This window comes from Dreissena polymorpha, chromosome 12 (genome assembly GCF_020536995.1).
Source record: "Dreissena polymorpha isolate Duluth1 chromosome 12, UMN_Dpol_1.0, whole genome shotgun sequence".
Lineage (NCBI taxonomy): Eukaryota > Metazoa > Mollusca > Bivalvia > Myida > Dreissenidae > Dreissena > Dreissena polymorpha.
Window position 1 is genome coordinate 56,653,087 of NC_068366.1, and position 22,883 is coordinate 56,675,969.

Sequence of the window (22,883 nt, forward strand, 5' to 3'; positions counted from 1 at the left end):
GGGCATAAAGTACGTATAAAGTACGAATTAACGGTGTGATATTTGCAACAGTTAAAGTTATAACTCGCCGGGCTGCCCAAATCAGAAGAAAAACATAATAGTTATTTATATATCTGAAAACTACTTAACGTAGGCTTTCTAATGATATATAATTTGTCAAAATCGGCCGAGAAATGAAAGTATAATTTAAAAAAAAAAGACGTGAGCGGGTACATTAACATTTATAACCTCGGCGCTTCGATGTACGCTAATCGATAGCTACCGGTCACGTGACAAAGTATCGACAAGCTATTTGCCGATACGGTCCCGTTTCATATCCGTCTCATCTAGAGTCCGTGAATTATTGTACCACGTGGCGAGGCTTTCATCACGTGGTTAGTTGTAAAGGCAGGGATTTGATCCAACTATGCTGGTTCCAGTCAAATCTCTGCGCGGAGGTTGCTAGCTCATCATTCTCCTAGCAAAGTTGTCGTTCGTGCCTCAACATACATGAATGTAATGAATTTTCAGTTCTGTGCGTTACGGAGTATAGCACAGAACGTATGTCTAAACATAACGCACCGCACAAAACAGGTATATGTGCGGTTCGTTCATGCGTGTGGTTGTCACGTAAGTGATGGTCACTCAAGTGGACATAGGCGGGAATTTGCACGGGGTGTTCATTGTTTGGTCAGTTCTACGCTAGACTTCGATCAGTAAACTGTTACTTTTTTTAAATTCGAACCGCATTAGTAGTAAATTGGCTCAAATGACATGTTATGTTTGTGTTACATAATGTTTAGTTACATGTTAATATTGGTTGTTTTCAGGTACAGTTTTCCAGAGTTATTTTACATTGGGCTTCTGATGAATTTTTATCTCTGGTTTTTACCCTGGCCTTGAAAACACCAATTAAGGACACAATACTAGAAGTGATGTATACACATTATAGTTATAATTTGTTATATAATTTATAGATCGAAAATTGTCCTGTCAAGGTTGTAATACGATTGTACTTGATTGCTATATGATACGAATATGTAATATTCGTGGATGTGTGTTGTCAATAAACTGATCGCAAGCCTTGCCCAATGCAAAACGTGTTGTGTTTTGTGCTTAGTTGTGTGAAGACCCGCAGTGTAAGAGTGCTAGCTCATGTTCCAACTGATTTACAATTATTAGTGGTTTTTAACCCTCTTTGTGTTACATCCGGCAAAATGGCGTCAAAGAGCCACACGTCGGAACCAAAATATGTTCAAATTGATGGTCTTGTACGTTAAATTTTTTCGTCTCCCTTATTGCCATACTATATCATGCTGATGGTTAACAGTGTTTTATTAAGTACGAGATGATTGTGGTCGGGTCCATGGTCAAAGTGTTCCATATTTTCATCCGAAATAATGTATTCGAAATACTATCACGTTTGACATGTGAAATCAAAGAGTGTAATCATCTGCTTTAAAAATAATTTGGTCGTGCATTTGTAGAAAAACTCTTTGAGTTAACATCAAATCAGAGGGATGAAATTTCCCTATATTGCTTGCCATGACCATTTAACAAAAATAATGCGAAATTTTGAAAAAAGGATCATTCATAACAAGATTATTTATATAAGTATTCAAATTGTTACTAAGTGCATGTTTGAATGGATTTAAAAAATTGTATCATAAAGTGCTGCCAGGGCCCTCGATCCGCATTTTTTTACTGCTGAATATTAGTCGCTTCCCCTATCAAAAAAGAATACTTGAAAGTTGTTCCCCAATTTTTTTGAATCGGGGTGACAGCCTATTCTAGTCACCCAGGGATGAGCATATGCTTGAAGTCACCCCGGGGTTACATGATTCGGCTTCTAGACACCCCTGGGTGACTTCAAGCCATTTCAGGTCCACAATGACCCAATGAGCGTAGCCTATTCAGACCTTGACACTAACTTTTTTGACAGGGTACCCGGAGGGAACCCTACTTTCAACTTTTGGTGGCCCTCATAGGGCTTGAATTTAACTTTTTTTTTCTTCTTGCAAAACATTGCGAGCAGCTTTAATACCAACTCGCAAAATCAAAAACATTCTCGCAAATTTTGCTGGAAACATAATTATATTTCGTTTTTTTTTATTCAACAGTTAACTTTGCTTTATCTTTCGTATTGTTATTTCCATATGTGGGCAAAAAGAAACTAGTTATTTTTCGCTTCGACGCCATGTCTGTTCAAGTTCAATGAACACGTGTGAATTAGTTAACTGTTTAACGTTCTTTGTACCAATACCATCCTGGTATCTGTACTATAAGTATACTAGTCTATATACAAGGTGCGCGCTTCTGCATACGGGTATAAGGAAGTTCTATGATCTATAGTTTAGCGTTCAGGACGTCAAACGCATTTAGCAATATTACTGTTTTTTTCACTATTTCTTTACTCGCAAAAAATTACTAGTGGCTTAAAACTTAACTCACAATCGGTATTTTTCACTCGCATTTTGCGAGTGTTAATTTCGAGCACTGCCCTCACCCAAACTAGGGTTCCCTCTTGTTTCAACACACAGCTACTCTCGGCGTAAGGGCAAATAAGTACAAGAAGCATACTAGTACATATTTTTATTTCCTATATTCAATTCTGTTGCCATTTAAAGCAGACCCATTAAAAGCTCATAACTTTGTCTTGTAAACTTTTGATATCATGTATTTCATCAATATCATCAGCATCGTCATCCTTGTCATAATCATCTTCAGCATTGCCCTTCACCGCCAGAACTTAGCGTTTCGGAAGTTCTTATTATAAACTTTTAAGAAATAAAAGGTAATTACGCGCATTCGCTTGTAATGTTGCAACTTTTTTTGCGCTGTGAAAACTGTTTATTATTCCAACCTTATTAATAACATACATGCCATACGTCCCGGATTGTCCGGGACACTCCCGGAAATGCATACCCTGTCCCGCAGTCCCGGAAAATTTGTCAAATGTCACGGATTTCAGTAAAACCTGTATGTTCCTTATCTGAGCATGCAAATCTGTACTTGCCACTGATATTGCGTCATCTCCAAAGCAATGCCTGTCCGATTAGGCAAAAACGCTACGTGTCAAAATCAATCAATTAACGGGGGGTCCTATTATCTTGTCGATAGTCTTGTATTCACAGTCAAACAAAAGGGGTTAATTCGTTGTGAATTGGCTTGCTCAAATTTGATGGATGTGTAGTTTTAACGGATTACCTGATGCACAATCATGAATAAGTTCAGTTTCACCCGGATTTTCGCGGTGTCAGATTCATTCACACTCATATTGCGACAATCAACACCTTTATGCTCAGCGCATACAATGTAAGTTGTAACAGTTTGACGTCATAGCTTACACCGCGCGCGCCACCCATGACAACGTCTGAATTCATCACCCGTGTTACACGCAGCCCACGTTTTAAGTGTATACAGTGACTGAAAATTAAATCAGCACTGAACTTTCTCTTGTTTATATAAATGTGCTCTTTTCAAACACGCAAAACACGTGGCTTGTATCTAGTAACGGATGTAGAAATGTTTAATTTGTCAATTGTTTAAGCAATTTACGATATTAATTATAATTTGTTCTTCTTGTTTAAATAACGTTTTTTTGTGCATTGATCTTAAATGGATGTTAAATTTGTTTATTCCAGGTAAGTTACATAAGTAATTTAACTAATTGGATATCGCGAAAAAATGCGTTCCAAAAATACATGTATGACTTCATATATCGCTATTTGTATACATGTCCCGGAAAATCGGCAAAAGTCCCGGAAAATTTAGCACAATGTCCCGGAATCGGTCTGAAAATTTATGGCATGTATGTTAATAAGAACAATCATTTAAAGAAACCTTACTACATTAATGTCATTGCCTATATTATCTCTTTAAAAAGTATATTATTACATAAAAAACAATAAGTACCTTCATTAGTCATACCTTCACAGGGGTGGCGAAATCAAATGTCCGAGTTGCCCGAGTCGTACATTTGCTTGTCTGGGCAACTGACTTTTTTCAATTAAGTTGTCCGTGGACAACAAGTTTTTTAAAAGTCGCGTCCAGGTATACAAAAATACATTTTATTAAAGCCGTAATTAAGTTTTACAAAACTGGATGTTGACACGCGATTACATTGTCAGTGCTATTTGCGGAGCAATCAAGCTAAAATACGTGCACTTTCCTTCGCTGTGATCTCCCTTATTCTATATGAGACCGGGAGCATGCCGCATTTTCAACATTCGGCCCGACTGTTGGACAGTGTACAGACTGGTTTCTTTATTTTTACAATCAGACGGAAATAAAAAAGTATCAATCTTAGATAATCAAAACACGGTCTACCTTGTTATTTAAGACGACTTTAATGGTAAAGATGGAACTTTTTTTTTTTGATCTTCAACAACGGAGCAGAAACCCGAAGCTTTGAGCAGCCCACCTCCCAAAAAACTAAGAAAGATTATGATAAAAAATATGATCTAAGTAAACGCACCAGAACTTTTCAAGAAACTTGGCTAACCGATTTTCAATGGTTACCAGTTTATATAATCAAATTGCTACCAGTAGCGGAGCCTCAGTCTGATGAGGTCCACGTATTGGACTAGTTTATTTTGTTAAGATTACAATGTACTTATGTTCAGCACATGTTTTAATAACACGAGCTTCGCAAGATTTAAAGTTTGAGAAAGTCTTTATATTGTTTATAATATTCTGCTATAATGAATGTACCATTGAAATACAATTATAAACAAAACAAGCAAATAATACTCATTTTGATATATTCCACATTATTTAACATTAATCAATAAATGCGTTTATAATTTATGTAAACATTAACGGACAAGTGTAGTTCAGCAACGGGCAAGTTAAATTTCCTAAATGGTTGTCCGTGGACAAGTAAAGTTTTTTGAGATTTCGCCACCCCTGCCTTCGTAAGTCTTAATAAGTCTTAATAAGCTTTATTTGTATATAAATACCATTTTTTTCAACTTGATAAACAACACAGATAACCAAAATAATATAACAATGTTAACTTTAATGTATTAAACAGTATGCTGTCTAAATGTTTCAAAATTAATTATTTAAACATAGAATCACACCAATTTACATCATTTGGAAGGGAAAAAGAAATATAAAACATCAGAAAATAAATCATCTCACTTAATTTGTTAAACAGTTATATATGGTCATTTGGACATGTCATACATCAGCTTCTGTTGTTAAAACGTTTTCTGTTAGTGGTGGATGATTTCCAGGATCAATTAAATTATAGTTTTTCACGCCTATTTCCTGACAGAAAGGCCAAGATAATTACCACCATCTATTCTAGTTGCCAGAATAACATAAAGCATATTTTTTTTTACAAACTATCAACAACAAACAAACACATACATGTCACTATCTTTAAATGTCCGAATTTTAACATATCCTAAATATACTACACCAAGTGAACGATATACTTTTTATTTCAGAAATTGTTGGTATCTAAATCAAATTATATCCTTCCAAGGTCATTATAATAATGGACCTATTAAACAGAAATGCTCACAAATACCTGTAGAAAAGTGTATACCGGCATGAGTTTTTGTGGAGAAATTAAATGCTTTTGCCAGCCCGATCGCCTATGGTTTTGATTATGAAAGAAATAGCGGCCCTACTAATTATTATAATTACTGATCGTCGTGACAGTTTGTCCCAGTGTTACTTTTTTTGGGGCTCAATATCATAAAGGAGCCATTAATAATCCGATAATCCGATAATAACCCCCATAAATCTTGACAATAGCAGTAAAAACACCGTTTGTAACACTTACACGCTTCAGTGATTTCAATATACTCTCTGCACTGTAGGTCGCTTACATCGTCGAAAATCAATATTTACAACTGACAGACGCTGGCCCCTAATGCTCAGTTGCGTGCTTTCGATTCGCAGTACATTTTCGGATAAGATTTTACCGATTTTTAGCTCATCTATTTTTTGAAAAAAAATTATAAGCTATTGTCATAACCTTGGCGTCGGCGTTGGCGTGGGCCTCCGGATAAGTTTTGCATTTAGGTCCACTTTTCTCAGAAAGTATCAATGCTATTGCATTCAAACTTGGTACACTTACTTACTATCATAAACGGACTGGGCAGGCAAAGTTAGATAACTCTGGCGTGCATTTTGACAGAATTATGTGCCCTTTTTATACTTAGAAAATTGAAAATTTTGGTTAAGTTTTGTGTTTAGGTCCATTTTATTCCTAATTATCAAAGCTTTTGCTTTCATACTTGCAACACTTACTAACTATCATGAGGGGACTGTGCAGGCAAAGTTATGTAACTCTGACTGGCATTTTGACAGAATTATGTGCCCTTTTTATACTTAGAAAATTGAAAATTTGGTTAAGTTTTGTGTTTAGGTCCACTTTATTCCTACATTATCAAAGCTATTGCTTTCATACTTGCAACACTTATTAGCTATCATAAGGGGACTGTGCAGGCAAAGTGATGTAACTCTGACTGGCATTTGGACAGAATTATGGGCCCTTTATACTTAGAAAATTGAAAATTTGGTTAAGTTTTGTGTTTTGGTCCACTGTACCCCTAAAGTATCATAGATATTGCTTTCATACTTGGAACACTCGCAAACTATCATAGGGGGACAGTAAAAGGACAAGTTGCATAACTCTGGTTGTCATTTTTACAAAATTATGGCCAATTTTTGACTTCGTAACTTTGAATATATGGTTAAATTTTGTGTTTCGATCCACTTTGCTTCTAAAGTATCAAGGCTATTGCTTTCAAACTTCAAATACTTTCATGCTATCATGAGGTTACTGTACCTGGCAAGTTGAATTTACCTTGACCTTTGAATGACCTTGACTCTCAAGGTCAAATTATTAATTTTTGCTAAAATTGCCATAACTTCTTTATTTATGATTAGATTTAATTGATACTTTGACAAAACAACTCTTACCTGACATACCACAATAGACTCCACTCAAACCATCCCCCACGCCCCCCCCCCCCATTTTTTTTTTTATTTTTTTTTAAGATCATCTCACAAATGGCCACCACACCCTCACACTATACCCCCCCACCCCATCCCCCCCCCCCCCAATTTTTTTTTTGGAAACAGTTAAAAAACAAATGTTTATTTTTATTATTTTATTTTTGAAATACAGTCCAACCACCGCACCCAAGAATCCCCTCCACACCCCCACCACCCCCGAATTTTTTTTTTTTTTTGCATTTTTTTCCCCGCATTTTTTGGAAGATAATGTAATAAATGACCACACCCCCACCAATGACCACACCCCTCTTCACTCCACCCCTCCCTCCTTTGTGATTGAAATTGAGAGTCCCTTCACCTTTAAAAAGAAAATAGATGAGCAGTCAGCACCCGCAAGGCGTAGCTCTTGTTTTTTATACGCCGCTCTTTAAAAATAGGAGGCACTTTTAAAAATTCAAATGGTCAGTCAAGACAAAGTGGTTCTATAAAATTAGGGATCCCCAGCTTGAAAGAACTGTTGGTCCTCGCCAAAATCTGGGGGCCTCGGGTCCCCGGATAACCGTTAGTGTCGAGGCCTGCTGTTGGGTCATTGTCGATATTGGGGGACATATTGTTTTTGCCCTGTCTGTTGGTTTGTTTGCTTCAAACCTTAACATAGCCCATAACTTTTGCAATATTGAATATAGCAACTTGATATTTGGCATGCACATGTATCCAGGGCTTATTTTCCTTCATTAGGACCCGCCGACAAACGGCCCTTTCCCCTCGGATTTTTTTTTCCCTCAGCAGGTAAATTTTCCCCCAAACTTCATTTTTTCCCTCTAAAGTTTTTTTTTTGTTAACTTTAAATACGTAATTTAACCTGATCCAGTGTAGAAAATATAACATATTGCATAATTAAATTATCTGTTGCCTTGAATTTGTTTTAAAAACCGCAAAATATGTTAAATTGATTATTTAAGACTTTTCTTATTTTCCCCAAAATCCGGCGTTTTGCGTGATTTTTTCCCAAAAATCCGGCATTTTGCATGATTTTTTTTCCCCTCAAAAAAGGCCAGGCCCTTTCCCCAAAATCAGATAAAACCCCTGGTATCTCATCGAACTGCACATTTTGAGTTGTGAAAGGTCAAGGTCATCCTTCAAGGTCAATGTCAAAGGTCAAATTTTGCAATATTGAAGATAGCAACTTGATATTTGGCATGCATGTGTATCTCATGGAGCTGCACATTATAAGTGGTGAAAGGTCAAGGTCATCCTTCAAGATCAAAGGTCAAGTTCATGCAAAGGTCAAATTTATGGGGGGGACATAGTGTTTCACAAACACATCTTGTTTTTCATTCAAAATCATCCCCCATCTATATAAGTTCAACCTTGGTGAATATACTTCTAAAAACATGTGTATTCTCAATTTTGAAGCATGTTTTAGCAAAACAAAAACAACACATGTTCCCAATCCAAAGGGACCTGGCCCCATTTAAAAAAAGGTGAAAAAAGCACTTGCACATGCATTAAGCCTTGTTTTTCAAGATCACGGCTCCTATTAATTTATTTGTTGTGCAGGTGGTCCTGAAGATCATCAAGCACTGCCAGGAGGAGGGCACAGCGGGACAGGAGCTGGTGCAGGGTGTACTGCTGGGGTTGGAGGTAGACAACAGGCTAGAGATCACTAATTGTTTCCCCTTTCCACGACACAGTGAGGAGGAGGATTTTGATGAAGGTGAGGATTCTTATGTATTTACTCTGAGAAATGATGTAATGTTGGGATTCTCATATACTTGGGCATTTTATTTCTTCCGATTTGGTTTACTGGGTGTGCGAAAATAACTGATGTAAACAGTTATTTATTATAGCCCGCCCCAGTTGATGTTATGTAGGTTTTTATATAGAAAAAAAATACAATAAATTTTGCCTTTTTTTGCAGCCTGATGTTTAACTTGTTAAACAAATGGAATGCATTTTGTGGAATTGAACTTACTGAATTAACCAATTGTGTTTTAACCAGTTTTCATTCATATTTGATTTCCTGATATATACTTGTTGTGGTAACCACTAGTAATTGCTAACCAAACAAAACACTGCAATTTTTGGAAGTTTCCACATTTTTGTACCTGCCCATTGCAGTCCAGTACCAGATGGAGATGATGCGTAACCTTCGCAAGGTGAACATTGACCACCTGCATGTAGGGTGGTATCAGAGCACGTACTTTGGGGGCTCCATCAATAGAAGTCTTCTAGACTCACAGTTCAACTACCAGCACTCTATAGATGAATCGGTTGTCCTCATCTACGGTAAATTCCATGATGCGCCTTTTATTTTTATATGGTTTTATCAAATGTATTCTCTTTGTTACTGGTCATGTACGTAATTCCGGCCTGTACGTAAAAAATCGGCCACCTGTGTAAAATAATTTTCATGATCTTAACGCACATATTTTGTTTTTATTTAGAAAAATCAACATGAAAACCATCCCCACTCAATATTTTGCAAATGTAAGAACCATATCACTGTAAACTTTTGTGTTAAAATGTCACAAATATAGCAGGAAATATTTGGCTCATGGGGAAAATGATTTCGTCATTAGTTGCAACAATTATATTCATATAAGAAACAAATATATTTGATAAAATTATTTTTATTTTATCTAATAAACTTAAATTAAAGTTTTACCAATTAATTGTACAAAAACTTATATTCAAAACATAAAAATCAGAACCTAATATAAATTTTTAATATATGAATTACCTCCCTTTATAAGAATATTACTAGATTACATGTTTTAATATTATATATAAGCGTTTACTAATAATCAACACTGAAGTCAACTTTTCAAACAAAATGTGTTTACTTGTTTAGCTATGTTTGAAAAAATTTATTAAACACATAAAAAACAAATATTTTTTTTATGAATTAGCAGTTTCCCATTATTTATATTTATTAAAATAGGTAGGGGGAGTAACTGGTATAATAATTTCGCATTTATTTTCAATCTCAAGTCAAAAATTTTAATAGTATAAACATTGATTAATACTCTGAAATTACGGACATTTGTCAAAAGATATTGCTTTGTAATTTTATCTGCAGATCAAACTGAAAAGTGGCCGATTTTTTAGGTACATTTAACCTACGAAAATGGATAGTTTACATGTCATCATTTTCTGTACATTAAAAAACATTCACCGATCTAATTCTATTTAAATTTTCATGCTAGGTGAGTTTTGAACCCAGGATTATATATGTGAAGTTTAGTTTCAACCAGTTGCCTAACACTAAAGAATTTTCTTAAATAGTCCCAAAAGTGGCCGGAATTACGTACATGACCAGTATGTCAGTATTGTATGATAGGAATGAATTAGTAGATGACCTATTGTCTGTGATTTAGTTCATAATGCTGTATCTCAGGGATGTACATGGTCATTCGCCCTCATGCCTTTGGCCCTTTAAATGTGTGCTTGGCGACGGGTAGAATTTTAGAGAAAGCTCCTCTATAACCTGAATAAAACTAGTATGTAACCACATATATTCCTCAGGGATAATAACAAAATATTCACTTTTTGAGGTCCAAATTTTGTTGTTGTTTATTACATTTTATACACAGATACTTGCAACATCATGCAACTTATTTGTCTGCCATTTTGTGTTACTGTACTGTTACTGTACTGTACTATGTCAACATTTATTCATACTCAATATATTTCAGGTTTTTTTTTGCATACTTTGGGAAAAGGAGTCTGACCAAATTGGGAATTTTTTATCGACAATATTGCCCATTTTGGGAATTTTTGTTTCGTGAAACGGCTCATTTTGGGGGAAAAAAATTGAATTAATCATGCTTAAATAAGTTTGTGGTTTAACAATTTTCTTTATATAAACACATGCAAAACAAACACTGCCCAAACACAAGTTACAGCAACATTTTTGGCCGAGCTAAAATAGAGCCATGGGTATTTCATTGCATACTTTAATGTATTAAATGACGATTGAACTACAACTTTCTTACAAGGCTCTGAGCATTTAGTTGCCGATTTTGTGATTGACAGCCCTGGCATTACTTCAGTTGCTGTTACATTTTGCTGCGTATCGTCCGAGCCTGTCTGTTCAGGGTTACTCGCGGCAGTAATTTCAGAAGATTCTGAGTGTTTCGAAAACATCGATGATATCGTTACACATCCTTTAGCGTCTATTTTTTGTGATTTTTTAATATAATATTTACCATTGTGCGAAGTCATGATTGAAAATAAGCGTCTACAGATATGGTATAGAATGTGTATTGTGCAGCTCTATATACTCTTGTATAATGCGGAACAGTTCGAACGTCATCGCTGAGAGTAAATGTATGCGGCAAATATACCAAAAAATCGGTGTCACTAAAGGCTTTATTACGTCGCGAATGAAGGGAAGTCACTCTTTCGATAAAAATGATGTTTACTTTTTAAGATTTTGGAAGATTTTATTTTTTTTGGAATTGGGGAAAATGCAATCAAAATTCGATTGGGAACGGGTCCGTTTGCTTTGGGAATGCCTCCGTTTCCCGGAGGCGCAGACAGTGCTGAAAAACTCCTGTATTTCCTATGTTTTGTACATATATATATATATATATATAATATTATATGATATATAATATATATAATATTATTATACATTTATCATGTTATGTGATTAATTAAGTATCAGGTTTATGAAGCCCTTTTCTAGCTTAACCAAAATTTGAAGTGTCTGTTATTTAGATCCACTGAAGACCACACAAGGGTTCCTGTCACTGAAAGCTTACCGTCTCACTCCTGATATGATGAAGTACTACGGGGGCAGGGATCCAGATTTTTCACCTGAAGGACTCAAGGTAGGCAATGAGTTTGCAATCTACTCCCTTGTGTTTTTAAGTTAACAAAGAATTGTATGATTTGGTTTCCTTTACCAGATTTGTACTCGAGTCCTTTTTCTTAGGTAAGCAATATTGAACATTTGATGCACAGGATATTCCCATATACTTGTACTTAAGATGCCTAGTTTAATTTGTATTTTTATTTTTAGTCAAACAATAATTTATTATCAATAGTTTTCTTATAGTTTTAATACATATTTATAACTGATAATACACATTAGTTTCCAAGCTTCAGAATTCCATTGTCTTTTATCTGGGCATTTTATGCCCTTGGTAACTATTAATGCAGGAGGCATATAGTCATTGGTTTGTTAGTCAGTCTCTTCAAGGTTAACCCAAAATGACTCATTTGGTATTATATTTATAATGCTAAAACATGTAATTCATCCCCACATCAATTGTGTATTAATTAATTAAGTTTTTTTTATGAAACTTACCCCTAGAAATGTTTTTCCCCTTTCATTAACATTATGTAAAATCCTTCTCAAAAATGGTTTACACACGCTATTTTTTCCACATTTTAAGTCTTGAGCCCCTAACCTTAAAAAAACCTTTTAATTCATATTTCTTATCTCCTGTTTAGGCTGCAGGAATCAGTTTTGAGAACATCTTCAAGGAGATCCCCGTTCACATCAAAAACTCTCACCTCGTGAACAGCCTCCTGTGTGAGATAGAGGAGCCCGTAGAGGAACAGGAGTCCTTTGACTACCTAGATCTCGGTACAAGGTGAGTAGTGGGGCTTCATATGCCCCCTAAGTGAGCATTTGAGGGCCAATACTGATCATATGAGTCGCGTTCTGAGAAAACTGGCCTTAATGCATGTGCGTAAAGTGTCGTCCCAGATTAGCCTGTGCAGTCCGCACATGCATTAAGCCCAGTTTTCTCAGAACGTGATACATATCAATCCTTTAGTCTGCCGTGCTTCTGCAGGGGATGATTAGAAACATATTGAATGCGAAATGGTCCTTTATATAATGATAGACCTCTTCAAAGGCAGTGCAAAGTACATGGATGATTTTTTATTCTTCGACATTTATGGAATTCTTGTCATTTTGTTAATTTTCTTGCGCGGAGCAAAGCACCATTAATATTGAAGGTGTTTAAAATCAATCTACATGTATATCTAGAAGACGTTGAGAAGTTTAAAAAAAACATCACTTTCTGTCTTCAATATGTCTGGTGTCCTTACCCATGGTTATTTATATTGAAAATTAATTAAATAATGTCTCGCTCTTCATTATAAAGCCAATTATAAGGCAACAATACTTTAGTTTTTAGCTCAGCTGTTTTCGGGGAAAACCCGAGGTATTGTCATAGCCAGCTCCTCATGTCGTCTCGTCTGCCGTAAGCGTTGTGCTAAAATCTTTAAATTATATCTAAAATCAAAGTACTTCCACCTACAACTTTGAAACTTCATATGTTGATGCACCTTGATGCCACACCCATTTTTAGGTCACGAGGTCAAGGTCACTGTGACCTCGAAAAAAAAAATCTGACAAGCTTTCATTTATTCAAAACTGCACCCGCAGCCAGGCGTTGGCACCCATTATGCAGTGCTCTTGATTCATTTCCCTGCTATGAAAATATCCACCCAAAATAACCAAAAAAGATAAAACATAATAAATGTATTGTGTATTCTGCCCTGACTGACACGCCCCAATTTTAGCTCGATGCTGGAGAAGAACCTGCGTCTGCTTATGGAGAGTGTGGATGAGGTTGCCATGGACGCCAACAAGTTTGTCAACTTCCAGCGCCAGCTCCAGAAACAAAACATGCTCAAACAGCAGCACATACAAAAGAGGGTAAGCAATACTGGGATCTGGGACGTTATGTCTTTCCAACTCAGAATCAAAGTGAAATTGGCCATAGGCAACCTGGCAACCAGCATAAAACCAGAAAAGCCTGTGAGTTACTCGCAGTCTGTTTAGGTTTTATGCTGTTTGCTGCTCATCAGTATCTAAAGGTTTGAAATGAAACCTTCTAAGCTTGAATATAGTAAGAACAGTCTTTAATTTCATTTTATTAGCTCGGCTGTTTTCGGAGAAAACCCAAGTTATTGTCATAGCCAGCTCGCCTTCCGCGTTGTGCTAAAACCTTAATATTTTGTTTAGGTTTGGAACATTGGTTCTAAAATCTAAGTGCTTCAACCTACATGTTCAACTTTGAAACTTCAAATGTAGCTGCACCTTGATTAGTTCTACATGCCACTCCCATTTTTTGGTCACTAGGTAAAAGGTCAAGGTCACTTTGACCTCTAAAAAAAATCTGAAAGGCTTTCATTTACAGTCAATCTTGTATTAAGAGACCACTCAAGGGAGTAATCAAAAGTGGTCCCTTAATAAAATGGTCTTTAAATAAAAAGGCTATTCTGGAAGAATGCTTACCCTCAATTTTAATCTATATGAAGGATAATCTCTTTTTTTCGCAATGATTTTAACTTTTATAATAAAAAGAATATAAACACAATACATAAACAATATTTTACTTAAAATGTGTTTGATTTTTTCACTTATTATAATTTATCATTTATTATAAATGAATTGTGTGTACATATTTATTTCCAAAAACAACATAGACAAGGAAATATTTTTCCTGAGAACAAAGGATTTGGCTAAAAATGTTTGGAGAAACGAAGCTGACCAGCCAGTGGAAGCCTTGAAACGTCTAAATTCCTAAGTCGGAAGCAAATCTAAGGGCCTGAGCACAAATCAGAGGGCCTGACACAGGCATTCTCCTTGTTGTTGCATCCTTAAACCACGTTTACACAAGATCATTAATGTCCTTGTTCCTCGTGCACCTCGCGCGTTTTTTTTTTCACCTGACACATTATTTTCCACGGCTTCAAGCACCTCGGCTTAACGCTTAAGAATGTTCTGAATTTGAGTTTTACCGACTCCAAACTCATCTGCGATTTTACGTGCACTTTAACTCTTTGACAATTCCAAAACCCGAATTTTCTCGTTCAACGTTAACACTTTTCGTTTTGACATTTTAATTTCTGCATGTACGCTTAAGGAAATCTGACTCAATTATGATACATATTGAGCTGAACAAATTAAAACATGTCAATTGAAAACAAACAAACAGACCTGATTGGAAAGTTTATTAAGTAAATAACAATGTGATTGGCTAACAAATATCTACTTATTAGCATAATTACAAATTGGTAATGTGAGGATTTCGACAAATGTTTCTGATTAATAGTTTTTTCCGCACTTCTCAGGAAATGTTTGTCGCGTACAGTGCATTGTTTCTGCACCTGTTATCTAAACTCAAGAAAAATCGGCGTTGTAACGATCCACATAGTAAACTATTTAAGCTGTAAACTGTGCGTAATACGTTCCTCTATTATTCAACTCAATAAATTGATACGCAGTCTACAACAATACCGGTCAGAACAGGTCAACGAGACAAAGCATAATCATAATGGTCGATGTGAAACCAAAACAGAGGTGTAACAGTACATCTTATCGGCTTAGATAAACAATTTACACGGATTTGTCCCTGAAAGATCAATAGATTAACCACTTTACCTCCTAGTGGTCGCTTAATTCAAGATTCGGACATCAAAATACACAAGAATCAGCGGTCGCTGGTCACGTAAGACAAAGGTCGCTTAATACAATATCATTATATAGCGAAAAAGCTCCGTGGGATTTCAAAATGGTCGCATAAGACAAAGGTCGCTTAATACAAGTGGTTGCATCCACAAGATTGACTGTATTCAAAACTGCACCAGCAGCCAAGCGTTGCACCCGTTATGTGGAATTCTTGTTATCTAAGGGACAACAAATGCTTCAAAGTACATGTCTGAGATGTCAATAGTTTGGTACCCCTGGGGCTGTATTCATCAGCCCATTTGTTCACTTATAGGGACTTGATCACAAATTGTCAAGATGAAAAAAGAATGTATGCATTGTTTGTAAAGTATCACTTATGTAGTGTTGATAATATGCTCAGTAAAAGTCCTTAATGGCTTATAGATGGAGAGTCAGATTATGCTCCAAAAGGTCCCACGTTACAAATCATGGGCAAGGCAATAATGTTTTTATGCCCCGATAGGGTGTCATATAGCATTTGAACTGTCTGCCCATCGCTCTGTCCGTCCCAAAACTTTAACATTGGCCATAACTTTTGCAATATTGAAGATAGCAACTTAATATTTGGCATGCATGTGTATCTCATGGAGCTGCACATTTTGAGTGGTGAAAAGTCAAGGTCATCCTTCAAGGTCAAAGGTTTAAAAAAACAAATTCCAGGGCAGTAATAAGTTTTAAAAAGGAGATAATTTCTGAACATGCCAAATAATATATTGAAATTTTATTTCAAGGCAGCGCAATAGAGGGCATTGTGTTTGTGACAAACACATCTCTTGTTTCTTTCGATTAAGATATTCATGTAGTATTTTATAGTCCCCTACAGTTGAAACCAGAGGGGACTTATGGTTTGCGCTCTGTCTGTCTGTCAGTCAGTCTGTCACACTTTTCTGGATCCTGCGATAACTTTTAAAGTTCTTTATATTTTTTCATGACACTTGAAACATGGACAGATGGATATATGGAGATTATGCATGTCATTTCACTTTGTTCCTACGTCTAGAAATATTGCTGAAAATGATCCTGCGATTACTTTAGAAGTTCTTCATATTTATTCATGAAACTTGAAATATGGACAGATGGCAATATGGAGATTATGCACGTCATTTCATGTTGTTCCTACGTCAAGAATTCTGGTTGCTATGGCAACAAATTTTATTGCTTGGCAATAGTCTTGTTATATTTTATAACAAAGATTATAGCTCTATTTGTAAATACTTTTAAATTAACAATGTGTTTTATTTTGCAAGAGTACAATAAAACTCTTAGTCCCTTTAAAGAATGTAACAAGAGTTACCATTGGCTGGCCTAAAGGGATGTTGGTATCACTGATAAGACTTGATAAATAGGCTGCCATAGTCATACTATCACTTAAGTTATGTTTTTATTTTATGATGAATGATAATCAACGTTACTTATTATGGCTTCACAACTGTATTTTTTAGCAACAAGAAAACATCCAGCGTGTTGCACGAGGGGAGAAGCCACTGCCGGAAGAGGACATCAACAAGCTGTTTAAGGTTAGTGAGGTTTGATTGAAATTACAGATTTGTGTTAATGCTTTCAGTGCTGGAACCGAATTTTGAAGGCTTTTTCAAACAGTTTGTATCCAGATGAGACGCCACAGAACATGGCGTCTCATCAGGATCCAAACTGTTTGCTATTCTGATAGTATTCTTTGAAAAAAAATCGAACAAAATGCTTATTTTAGAAATTCAGCAGACGACATTTTAGACGACGACAAATTTCCCAGCATGCAAAGGGTTAATACTTCATGTCCTTGCTTGTTATTCGAGAAATGTTAAAACTAAATATGCATTTGTGTATAGTTTAAATATACTTTTTGTTTTCAATCCATAATTAATGTTGATGAGAGACTCTCTGATTAATTCAATTTACATCAGAATTTTGTTTGTACCTTCCCTTATAAATGGTGGCTGACCTTTTATAATTTGACATATTGAATGTAGTCATTATTGCAAGTCCCTGTTGATACATATGTATGTAGAAGATAGTAATATTAATGTTTCATAAATGTTATGGAAAGGTTTAAGGACAAAGTTCCTCTTACATTGTCACAATGGACTTCATATGGCCCCCACAAACAAAGTTTAAGACAGGCAAAGGTAGGTCAGTTGGTCAATCTGCATTAAATGTAAAAAGTTTGTGTTTCTTATTACTTCCACATTAGTCAATTAATTGTATTGGCACTTCAAATGTGTCTTAAACATGAAGTATAGATATGATAGACACATGGTCATATGCACTCAGCATAAAAACAGAACAGCGTGCAAGAAACTCTCACTCTTTTCAGGTTTTATTCTGTTTTCTGCTTATAAGTACCTTAGGGTTCGAAATGAGGCCTTTAATTTTTTTATTTTTTTAAGAAAGGTCTTTAATTAAGTTTGATATTCAAAAGGGACTACAAGCTCGTCAAAGTGGGTGTCTGAGTGGTAAAGGGTTACTACATAACTGACCACATGCTTGTGCTACTTGCAACCCATCCCTGTATCTGAGTGGTAAAGTGTTACTACATAACTGACCCTGTATCTGAGTGGTAAAGGGTTACTACATAACTGACCCTGTATCTGAGTGGTAAAGGGTTACTACATAACTGACCCTGTATCTGAGTGGTAAAGAATTACTACATAACTGACCCTGTATCTGAGTGGTAAAGGGTTACTACATAACTGACCCTGTATCTGAGTGGTAAAGGGTTACTACATAACTGACCCTGTATCTGAGTGGTAAAGGGTTACTACATAACTGACCCTGTATCTGAGTGGTAAAGAATTACTACATAACTGACCCTGTATCTGAGTGGTAAAGGGTTACTACATAACTGACCCTGTATCTGAGTGGTAAAGGGTTACTACATAACTGACCCTGTATCTGAGTGGTAAAGGGTTACTACATAACTGTCCTTGTTTCTGAGTGGTAAAGGGTTACTACATAACTGACCCTGTATCTGAGTGGTAAAGTGTTACTTCATAACTGACCCTGTATCTGAGTGGTAAAGTGTTACTACATAACGGACCCTGTATCTGAGTGTAAAGTGTTAATACATATCTGACCCTGTATCTGAGTGGTAAAGTGTTACTACATAACCGACCCTGTATCTGAGTGGTAAAGGGTTACTACATAACTGACCCTGTATCTGAGTGGTAAAGTGTTACTACATAACTGACCTTGTATCTGAGTGGTAAAGGGTTACTACATAACTGACCCTGTATATGAGTGGTAAAGTGTTACTACATAACTGACCCTGTATCTGAGTGGTAAAGTGTTACTACATAATGGACCCTGTATCTGAGTGTAAAGTGTTAATACATAACTGATCCTGCATCTGAGTGGTAAAGTGTTACTGCATAACTGACCCTGTATCTGAGTGGTAAAGGGTTACTACATAACTGTCCTTGTATCTGAGTGGTAAAGGGTTACTACATAACTGACCCTGTATCTGAGTGGTAAAGTGTTACTTCATAACTGACCCTGTATCTGAGTGGTAAAGTGTTACTACATAACGGACCCTGTATCTGAGTGTAAAGTGTTAATACATATCTGACCCTGTAGGTTACTACATAAATGAACCTGTATCTGAGTGGTAAAGTGTTACTACATAACTGACCCTGTATCTGAGTGGTAAAGGGTTACTACATTACTGAACCTGTATCTGAATGGTAAAGTGTTACTACATAACTGACCCTGTATCTGAGTGGTAAAGGGTTACTACATAACTGACCCTGTATCTGAGTGATAAAGTGTTACTTCATAACGGACCCTGTATCTGAGTGTAAAGTGTTAATACATAACTGACCCTGTACCTGAGTGGTAAAGTGTTACTACATAACTGACCCTGTATCTGAGTGGTAAAGGGTTACTACATAACTGACCCTGTATCTGAGTGGTAAAGTGTTACTACATAACTGACCCTGTATCTGAGTGGTAAAGTGTTACTACATAATGGACCCTGTATCTGAGTGTAAAGTGTTAATACATAACTGATCCTGTATCTGAGTGGTAAAGTGTTACTGCATAACTGACCCTGTATCTGAGTGGTAAAGTGTTACTACATAACTGACTGACCCTGTATCTAAGTGGTAAAGGGTTACTACATAAATGAACCTGTATCTGAGTGGTAAAGTGTTACTACATAACTGACCCTGTATCTGAGTGATTAAGTGTTACTACATAACTGACCCTGTATCTAAATGGTAAAGGGTTACTACATAACTGAACCTGTATCTGAGTGGTAAAGTGTTACTTCATAACTGACCCTGTATCTGAGTGGTAAAGTATTACTGCATAACTGACCCTGTATCTAAGTGGTAAAAGGGTTACTACATAAATGAACCTGTATCTAAATGGTAAAGTGTTACTACATAACTGACCCTGTATCTGAGTGGTAAAGGGTTACTACATTACTGACCCTGTATCTGAGTGGTAAAGGGTTACTACATAACTGACCCTGTATCTGAGTGATAAAGGGTTACTACATAACTGACTGACCCTGTGTCTAAGTGGTAAAGGGTTACTACATAACTGACCCTGTATCTGAGTGGTAAAGGGTTACTACATAACTGACTCTGTATCTGAGCGGTAAAGTGTTACTACATAACTGACCCTGTATCTGAGTGGTAAAGTGTTACTACATAATGGACCCTGTATCTGAGTGTAAAGTGTTAATACATAACTGACCCTGTATCTGAGTGGTAAAGTGTTACTACATAACTGACCCTGTATCTGAGTGGTAAAGGGTTACTACATAACTGACTGACCCTGTATCTAAGTGGTTAAGGGTTACTACATAAATAAACCTGTATCTGAGTGGTAAAGTGTTACTACATAACTGACCCTGTATCTGAGTGGTAAAGGGTTACTACATAACTGAACCTGTATCTGAGTGGTAAAGTGTTACTACATAACTGACCCTGTATCTGAGTGGTAAAGGGTTACTACATAACTGACCCTGTATCTGAGTGATCAAGTGTTACTTCATAACGGACCCTGTATCTGAGTGTAAAGTGTTAATACATAACTGACCCTGTATCTGAGTGGTAAAGTGTTACTACATAACTGACCCTGTATCTGAGTGGTAAAGGGTTACTACATAACTGACCCTGTATCTGAGTGGTAAAGGGTTACTACATAACTGACCCTGTATCTGAGTGGTAAAGGGTTACTACATAACTGACCCTGTATCTGAGTGGTAAAGTGTTACTACATAACTTACCCCATGCTTGTGGTACTTGCAGCCCATCCCTGTCCCTCCGAGGCTGGACAGCCTGCTGGTCACAGGACAGATCGACAACTACTGTCAGCAGATCGGGGAGTTTGCAGCCCAGAGCTTTGGCAAGCTGTTTGTTGCAGAGACGTTACAGGAGACCAAGGTGGAACCGGCCTCTTGATAAACCATCCTCACTTAGGACCCTTGTTACAGTGTGAACACAAACTGGATTATTTCAGTGCTAGAAGACGCTTTTGGAAAATTATGTCAACAACTTATTTCTTCAAACATTTTAAAAATAAATTTTCTGAGACCATTTTTGTCATGTTGAGTTTATTGATTGGTAAGCTATGATAGCTCTTAGATTGAATGCTTCAGAGGTATTGTTATAGATTTCTGGCACATCTTGCTTCAATTTGTCATATTGCTCAGTTTCACAAGATGTTGAGGGATACAATAAGTTAAACCTTCTTCATTCATTTCCTACTGCAGATAACATTACGTTTTGATTTTATACTTTAATCATAATTATCATGAGCGGTAACATGTATTTAATCATATGCACTTAGATGCATATGGTAATGTATATATGATCGTACATATGATCATATATTGTAAAATTTATATTCTCATGTTCAGTAATGTGTGTTTGGTGTGTCGTTATATTCGTATGGTATTATTAATAAGAATACATTTGGAATGCTTATGTGTGTACATATTACCGGTATCATTAGTGGTAATGTGTATATCATGTGTGCAGTTACAAGTCCTAGGTAATATGTGTATGATGATATTTGGTGATATGTACATGAATTGATGTCCGCTTATTAAGATGGTAACAGGTGGTAATACGTGTTTTCTTGTATATGGAAATTGATAGTAATCTGAGGTAATGTGTGTATGGTAATGTGCAGTTATGTTGATGGTAATAGTCGGTAATGTGCGCTGACATATATATGGTAAAGGGTTGTAATGGGCATAATGTGTGTGAAGTAATGGATTGTAATATGCACTAATGTGTGTATGGTAATGGGTTGTAATATGCAGTAATGTGTGTATGGTAATGGGTTGTAATATGTAGTAACATGTGTGTATGGAATGGGTTGTTATATGCTATAATGTGTGTATGACAATGGGTTGCAATATGCGATAATGTGTGTATGATAATGGGTTGTAATATACAGTAATATGTGTGTATGGTAATGGGTTGTAAATTGTAATACGCAGTATCATGTTTGTATGGTAATGGGTTGTAATATGCAGAAACATGTGTGTATGGTAATGGGTTGTAGTATGCCTTAATGTGTATATGGTAATGGGATGTAATATACAGTAATATGTGTGTATGGTAATGGGTTGTAATATGCGATAATGTGTGTATGGTAATGGGTTGTAATATACAGTAATATGTGTGTATGGTAATGGGTTGTAATATGCTGTAACATGTGTGTATGGTAATGGGTTGTAATATACAGTAATTTGTGTGTATGGTAATGGGTTGTAATATGCTGTAACATGTGTGTATGGTAATGGGTTGTGATATGCAGTAGCATGTGTGTATGGTAATGGGCTGTAATATGCAGTAACATGTGTGTACGGTAATGGGTTGTAATATGCAGTAACATGTGTGTATGGTTATGGGTTGTAATATGTGATAATGTTTGTATGGTAATGGGTTGTAATATGCAGTAACATGTGTGTATGGTAATGGGTGGTAATATGTGATAATGTTTGTATGGTAATGGGTTGTAATATGCAGTAACATGTGTTTGGTAATGGGATGTAGTATGCGTTAATGTGTTTATGGTTAAGGTTTGTAATATACAGTAATATGTGTGTATGGTAATGCGTTGTAATATGCAGTAACATGTGTGTTTGTTAATGGGTTGTAATATGCAGTAGCATGTGTGTATTGTAATGGGTTGTTATATGCAGTAACATGTGTGTATAGTAATGAGTTGTAATATGCAGTAACATCTGTTTATGGTAATGGGTTGCATATGCTTTAATGTGCCTATGGTAATAGGTTGTAATATGCAGTAAAATGTGTGTACGGTATTGGGTATAAAATGTGAGAATGTGTGTACGGTAATGGATTGTAATATACAGTAACATGTGTGTATGGTAATGGGTTGTATATGCTATAATGTGTGTATGGTAATGGTTTGTAATTTGTGTTACATGTGTATGGTAATGGAATGTAGTATGCCTTAATGTGTGTAT

The 22,883-nt window shown here is 36.1% G+C and overlaps 1 protein-coding gene across 1 annotated transcript; it reads left to right on the forward strand.

Annotated features, from left to right (window-relative positions):
* Window positions 1–1,090: 1,090 nt before the first annotated feature.
* Window positions 1,091–20,978, forward strand: LOC127853114 (eukaryotic translation initiation factor 3 subunit H-like). Its single transcript, XM_052387344.1, has 8 exons — window positions 1,091–1,250; window positions 8,518–8,674; window positions 9,079–9,246; window positions 11,683–11,795; window positions 12,421–12,563; window positions 13,504–13,639; window positions 16,879–16,953; window positions 20,689–20,978. The coding sequence occupies exons 1-8, from the start codon at window positions 1,197–1,199 to the stop codon at window positions 20,839–20,841; spliced, it is 999 nt and encodes a 332-aa protein (XP_052243304.1). The 5' UTR covers window positions 1,091–1,196; the 3' UTR covers window positions 20,842–20,978.
* The last annotated feature ends 1,905 nt before the right edge of the window (window positions 20,979–22,883 follow it).

Bases quoted from the DNA above. Each gene is read 5' to 3' on its own strand.
- LOC127853114 (XM_052387344.1), top strand. From the start codon at position 1,197: ATGGCGTCAAAGAGCCACACGTCGGAACCAAAATATGTTCAAATTGAT. The intron at 1,251-8,517 runs GTACGTTAAATT...TTTGTTGTGCAG, and splicing joins ATGTTCAAATTGATGGTCTT to GTGGTCCTGAAGATCATCAA. The intron at 8,675-9,078 runs GTGAGGATTCTT...TGCCCATTGCAG, and splicing joins GGAGGAGGATTTTGATGAAG to TCCAGTACCAGATGGAGATG.